Below are 7,181 nucleotides of genomic sequence, written 5' to 3' on the forward strand. Positions count from 1 at the left end.
ATTGTGATTTATCTTCCCGGGATGATGGCCCATTCGATTTTCACCCCTGGTCTGAGCAGTAGTGCCCTTATGATACAAACCTGGTTCCGATCGGTTCCCCTGGTCTGGTGGTAGCCAACCCAGCCGCCACTCCTTGCTGTGATGATACATCCGCACCCAAGATGTATGGGATCCCATCTCAAAACTTCCCTCTTTATATGATCATATTTCCGTTCTAAAGCGATAAGGAATTGAAATAATTTTTGTTCAGACCTGATTATGTTGTATGTTTTGATAATAGCTGCACACGTCATGGGATTGGGATCAATTCACTCGATTTCTCCCCAAGTGCCCTGCATCACGATCCAGAAGTCTTTGAGGGGCATGGCATTTTGTACCGAGTAATTAACACCATGAGTTTGTCTTGTACCCTGCACCACAAACAAAGGTGTTGACCTTTAACAAGACAAGTAATTAAACATTAAACAAAAGTAATAAAACACAAAAGAATCCTCGGTACAAGACAAACTCGTGGTGTTGACCTTTAACATGGAATTAAACAAACATAGGCGTTGACCTTTAACAAGACAAGTAATTAAACAAACAAATCCCGTGGCGTGTTAAACAAACAAATCCCGTTACGTGTTATTTTATTTTACTTTTCTTTTGTTATTTTATAAAGGTACAAGACAAGTAATTAAACAAACAAAGGTGTTGACCTTTAACAAGGAAAAAACAAATAAAAGTAAAAAAATATCCCTTGATTCCAGCCTCTAACGTTATAATCTTTGCTGTCATATTGTTGTACACATCTTCTATTTTGGGAAATGATGATAATCCGATCCTTTGAAATATTTATAATTTACTTTATTTTCTAACAAGAACAATTAGGATTAACCCTTCAATTTGTAGTTAAGAAAGTAAGACAGATTAATTCCAAAAAGTAAAAAGATTGTGAAAATTCATTATGCGGTCATTGTATTGACATCTTTAATAGCATTTTATCCTAATACACATGCTGTAGTTAAAACATTCAATTTATCCTACTTTCTTTACTGGTGAATAATTCTTCAAAAAGGTCTGATCTTTTATGATCTCTCATGCATAGGATACATTCAATGGCTTCTTCAAGTTCATGTGGTCACAACAAGAGCTACAAGTATAATGTCTTTCTGAGCTTTAGTGGTGAAGACACACGCAAAACCTTTGTTGATCATCTTTATGCTGCACTTGATCGACAAGGTATTTACACATTCAAGGATGATGAGAGACTCGAGAGAGGGAAAGGGATTAGTGATGAGCTCTTACACGCCATTGAAGATTCCAGGTTCTATATTATTGTTTTTTCCAAACGCTACGCATCTTCATCATGGTGCTTAAACGAGCTTCTGAAGATCATGGAGTGCATTAAGACCAATGGGCATACTGCTTTCCCCGTGTTCTACGATGTGGAACCCTCTGATGTCCGCAAACAAACTGGATCAGTTGGAGAAGCCCTTGCTACACATAAGAATAAATCAGAGGTTGGAAAATGGAGAGAGGCTCTAAAACAAGCAGCCGGTTTGTCTGGTTTGGATGTGAGGAACACTGCTAATGGGTACTTGTTTTTCAGTTTGTGTATAATGCCAGGAGAACGAGGGGCCGAATTGGATTGGGCCATAACTTGTTTGAATGAAATTGAGCTCGGGATCATGGTTCAGACTAAAATCAGTTTGGTTGAAATTAGTCGTTTTATAAATATAAGTACCAAAATAGGTGATCAGGCTACATCTTTTTATATGTCTAGTAACACCAGGTATTCACGGTGGAGAGGCGCCAACAGCGGGTATTATCTGCGGTGACCATGGTCGTGATTGCAACGGTGGTGTTGTATGCGACGGTGGCGGTTAGGGTGTTGACGGAGTGATGGTGATGGTAGTGGTTGCTCGCCCGGACGCATTATAGATTAACTAATGTGTTCTGAGCATCCCGTTCTAACACTTTGTATACTTTGGGTAGAGCCAGATGAAATTGAATGTATTGTTTGCCCAAATCGACCCATGTATTGGTTATAGAGTCAAATTGACATGCTTAGTGATAATTATTCATGTGGGTTCTTGATCAAGCTAATTGAATCCTCTTTTGTGTTCTATAGGCATGAAGCTAAAGTCATTGAGTTAATTGTTGATTGGGTTTCGCTTGAGTTACGTTCCATTGATATGAACGTTGATGAAAATTTAATAGGCATGGAACAAAGGGTGCAAGATCTTGATCGGTATTTAGAGATCGGTTTGGAGGATGTTCGCATGGTAGGGATTAAGGGCATGGGAGGTGCAGGGAAAACAACTTTAGCCCGAGCTATTTTTGATAAAATATCCACTGATTTTGAAGGTAAAAGCTTTGTTGAGAATGTGAGGGAAAACAGTTAGGTTTGGAGAAGTTGCAAGAACAAATTCTTAGAGATGCATTAAAGAGTAAAGACATTAGCGTAAGTGGTATCCAAGAAGGGAAAAACTTAATGAAAAATAGGTTGTCTAGCAAGAAAGTTCTTGTTGTTCTTGACGATGTGGATTGTAAAGTTATAATTACTACTAAAGATGGAGAGGTGCTGGAAGAACATAATGTGAAATGGATACGCAATGTCAGTCTTTTAACGGAGGAAGAAGCCATTCGCCTTTTCAGTAAGCATGCGTTTGGGAAAGATATTCCAACTCAAGGGTATGAAAAACATTCAAATGAAGTTGTAAGTTATGCTGCTGGTCTTCCATTGACAGTAAAAGTTTTGGGTTCAAAACTATGCGGTAAAGATGAAAGGCAATGGAGATATACACTAGAAAGACTTAAAACAATTCCATTGAAGGAAACTCTTAAAAAATTGGAATTAAGTTATGAAAGCCTTGAGGATGAACACAAGGAATTATTCCTGAATGTGACGTGCTTCCTTCGAGGGTGGCAGAAAGACGATGCAATTCGTATGCTTGAAAGTTGCGGACTTCATGCTGAATATGGTTTAAGAGTTCTTGAGCAAAAATCTCTAATTATAACTTTAAACCAATATTATGGTCCAATCATAGACATGCATGACCATATAGAAGAAATGGGCAAGAGTATTGTTGGTCGTGGGCATTTGGACAAGCCCACAAGCGTAGCCGATTATGGGTTCAGAAAGAAATTGAAGATATTTTGGCTGATAATTCGGTAAGAGTCCAATTTATTTGTAAGGTAGAGATAAAACTTGCAAAAATTTCATCCGTTATAACTCAACTTTTATGATTGTTCTTGAATTGCAGGTTTGTAAACGAACAAGATTTATAGATCTAAGAATCACTCCTGGTATTTTTTTGGAAGGTCTTGGAAACATGAAAAAACTTACTTGCCTTATTGTGAACAACAGAGAGTTCAATGGTAGTTCTGTTATTGACGAAGCTTGCCTACACTTTCCAGATTCGTTACGATATTTGTATTGGTACAACTACCCCCACTGGTGTTTACCCAAAACGTTTGAAGCAAATAATCTTGTTGCACTTGATATGTCTAACAGCAACATCGAACATCTTTGGGAAGAGGGAAAAGTAATATGGTTATTCTTTAATGTTATACTGATATATGTTTACCTTATTTCGTTCTCTTTTCATCTTGTGATAGGTTATGAAGAAACTCAAATTCCTTGACTTGAGTGAATCAAAGTTGAGGAGCCTTGACCTTGGGCTGACTCCCAAACTCGAGAGGTTAAATCTTAATAATTGTAAAGATTTGGTAAAACTTGACGTGGACGGGGGATGTCTAAAAAGTCTTGTCTACCTAAACTTATATATTAAACTATTATAAATTATTTAAATTTTAAAATAAATCAAAGTATCAATGTTTGAGTTTTTCAAAACTGATTGGTTTCAGTTTTTCGGTTATTGGTTTGGGTTCGGTCCGGTTTTAGTTTTTTCACGTTAGCCAAAAAATAATGCATTTTCGCTTAAGTTTTTTGTCAGTTAATTGATTATTATACATCTGGGCCAAAACTTTTGGGTTAACTATCTATTAGTTTGGTTCGGTTCGGACCCGTTTTTTCGGTTTTAACTACATGCAAACACAGAAACCGAATTGAGAGTTTGGTTTTTTAAGAAAACATAAAACCAAACCGTCTTAGCTTGCTTCATTTTGGTTATTTGGGTTTGGTCTTTCCATTTTTTTCCTTTTTTGGAACGATTTTTTTTTGGATTCATGCACACCCCTATTGGATACAAGTACTCTAGCCTTATTTTGTTTTCAATAATTGAAATTGATATGATTATGGATAACTTTAATGTAAATAATTGGATAAATACAAATAAAGGTAGTGAAAACATTATACATCAGAATTTTGACTTTGACAGTCATCTTGTATTGAATTAGCACATTGGATAGTTCTAGGGGTGTGCTTGGGTCGGTTTGGTTCGGTTTTGGACTAAAACTGGACAAAAAACCAAAGTGTCGGTTTTTGAGTTTTTGAAAATCGACCGGTTTAGGTTTTTCGGTTATTGGTTTGGGTTCGATTCAGTTTTACTTTTTCTGGTTAGCTAGAAATAATGAATTTGGGCCTAAGTTTTTTTGTTAGTTAATAACTAACTGATTATTGTATATTTGGGCTAAAACATTTTGGTTAACTATATATTAAACTATTATAAATTATATAAATTTTAAATAAATTTATTAGTTTGGTTTGGTCCTGTTCCGTTTTTTCCGTTTTAGTTACATGCAAAACCAAAACGAATCAAGAGTTTGGTCTAACCTTCGGTTTCTGATTCGGTTTGGTTATTTTGGTTGGTCTTTCCGGTTTTTTTCATTTCTGGATCCAATATTTTGGATGCAAGTACTAATTGTTCAAAGTTATTTTAATTTTCTTATTTTTAGCGGACATCAGGGGCATTTTTGTAAATATTTATGCAATCGATCTGAATTTGTAACATGTTACTTGTGCTTCTGATGTTGCTGAACTGATCACAAATCACCTGGTTCTACGTTTAAGAATTCAAAGTTGACCTTTCTGCGTCTACGTTTAAGAATTCAAAGGTTGACCAAAGGTCAACTGTCAATTGATGAACCCTTAATATTAAACCATCCTTTTATACATAGCTTTCTGTTATATTTAAACTAGGGAACACAGTTTGACTATTATGGAAAGTCAAACTACTGTGATTTTCTTTGAATTTAATCTAATTACAAACATTACATTATACTTATTTCTAGCTAGCGCATGTTTAAACATTTCTGGAAGATATTTGTTTCTCTTATTCTAACTCAACTAAAAATACAACTGGATGAATAACTTAAATGACTTGACAATGATCTTGAGATTATATATTTTAAACGTCTATGTTTTTCTTTTCTGCTGTAGGATCTATTATCTACACCAATGCAAAGAAACAGTGGACAGTCCACGGAAATGAATAACTTGCTCATATGCTAACTTCAAAACCTTTTTGTTCTATAATTTTTGTTGAACATTAGTATTAATGAATCTTCTTGTAAGTTGATATATGTTTTGGATAAATGAACGAAGCGCTATGTTTTCTTTTTCATTTGAATAGACAACTTAATGCATAATAATGTTTTCTTATAAAGTTTTACACATTAGAATTAGTTGACTTTCATTAGTCAAGCATTGCAAGTTTGATTGACTTCCAGCGTGTAGAAGTAACTTAATAGATTTTGCTTAGCCACGTTAACTTGACAATAAACAACCGCTTTGGGTATCATGCTCCTCAGTGTATCTGATACCATACCAATATACAATGACACGTTTGACCTGATCCTTCTGAAATATGCTTCTGCATATCGGTCAACTAAGGGTATGGGTCTGGACCAGGTGGGTTTTTGCAGTCTCCAGGTTAAGGAGTGGGCCCCATTTTGTAAGCTTCTGGAAAAAAATTGACGGTCAGATATGAAGACTCCATTTTTACTAGTCTAAAAATAAAAACTGTCTTTTTACTCTCTTCACGAAACTTTTCCAATGCTTCACCCGCAGCGGCAGGGAGAGCGGTTTGCAGAGTAGGAAACCGCCTGAAATCCTGTTTTCATTATAATTTAGTCATTTAGGGTATGTTTGGCAAGGAGCTTTTAGGGGTTTCAAGCTTTTAAGAAAAAGCTCATACTTTATTAAAAGCCTTGTTTGGTTGGAAGGAGCTTGAAGCTTTTAGGTCACGAGAAAAAGCTTAATGCTCCAACTAGTAGCGTTTGAAAAGGGCTACAAGCTTTTAGTATTTTAATTATTTAAATAACCTTCCAAAATAAGTATATTTAATATTATTGTTTTTTAATTATGCCCATTTTGGTCATTTTATACATTTATTAAAAGATCCAGCTACTCTGCCAAACACTTAAATACATCTAAAAACTATAGCATCTAGCTACCAGCTTCCAGACACTAGTCACCAGCTTCCAGCCACCAGCTAGTTTTGCCAAACATACCCTTAGTGTTACTTACAAATTCAGTATTAATAATAGTGAAAGAGTTTGACCTCGGTTTCTCCAATTAACTTCCTCACGTGTTCTTTTAAGACGAAATGCGCCTGAAATACAAACACCTGTTAAATAATGATAAAGCTTTCTTGGGACAAAGAAACTGAGCAAGATGTTCGAATAAACCAAACCTAAAGACATACGTTTTATGACAAATCAAAATCGCAACTCTAAAATGCAAAATAATCAAAAAAAGGCCCACTTAGAATTGTAATTCCAATGTATGTTCCAGGGCCGGCGATCGCAATACTGCTTATTCTCGGCACACATAAACGAGTACAAAGGCATCGGCAATTAGCAATGCTCCTCTGGGCTCTAATATTTTGTTTTTTTTAATTAATAGCCAGTGTAACATAACTAGCCCAGAACTGTTTGCACTTCAACACTTGACTAAACCAGGCTCAATTGTTTTTATTCAACCGATCTCTAACTAGGTCTCACTATATTTCCTTCGTGTTTCATTCAACCCACTCTAACTGATCAATTGGGCCCTATTCCGGGCTTATCTAATTCCTGTTTCTCGTTTTACCATTTAGATAAACCCATGACACCCCATTTCTCAAGCATAACTCTGTTAACTATACTATTCGCCATCAGGAAACAGTTCCAGCTCTTGTTCAACCAAGTTTTGACTTATTAACCAAAGAAGTCCACATTCTCCGAAAGTCAACTCTGGCCAATAGAAATTCAGATTTAACTGAAATTTCAGATTTGGACAAAGAATTCTCGAC

The 7,181-nt window shown here is 35.8% G+C and overlaps 1 protein-coding gene and 1 long non-coding RNA gene across 2 annotated transcripts; both read left to right on the plus strand.

The window, feature by feature from the left end:
* Positions 1-1,086: 1,086 nt before the first annotated feature.
* Positions 1,087-2,394, plus strand: LOC143607713 (disease resistance protein RPV1-like). The gene is made up of 2 exons (XM_077083065.1): positions 1,087-1,576; positions 2,114-2,394. The coding sequence occupies exons 1-2, from the start codon at positions 1,098-1,100 to the stop codon at positions 2,385-2,387; spliced, it is 753 nt and encodes a 250-aa protein (XP_076939180.1). The 5' UTR covers positions 1,087-1,097; the 3' UTR covers positions 2,388-2,394.
* Positions 2,395-2,536: 142 nt separating this feature from the next.
* On the plus strand, positions 2,537-3,765 carry LOC143607714 (uncharacterized). The gene is made up of 3 exons (XR_013149025.1): positions 2,537-3,156; positions 3,249-3,530; positions 3,604-3,765. It is a non-coding gene; the product is annotated as an uncharacterized LOC143607714 (long non-coding RNA).
* The last annotated feature ends 3,416 nt before the right edge of the window (positions 3,766-7,181 follow it).

This window comes from Bidens hawaiensis, unplaced genomic scaffold (genome assembly GCF_021521415.1).
Source record: "Bidens hawaiensis isolate Kalapana, Puna unplaced genomic scaffold, B.hawaiensis_p1.1 tig00085734_1, whole genome shotgun sequence".
Taxonomy (NCBI): domain Eukaryota; kingdom Viridiplantae; phylum Streptophyta; class Magnoliopsida; order Asterales; family Asteraceae; genus Bidens; species Bidens hawaiensis.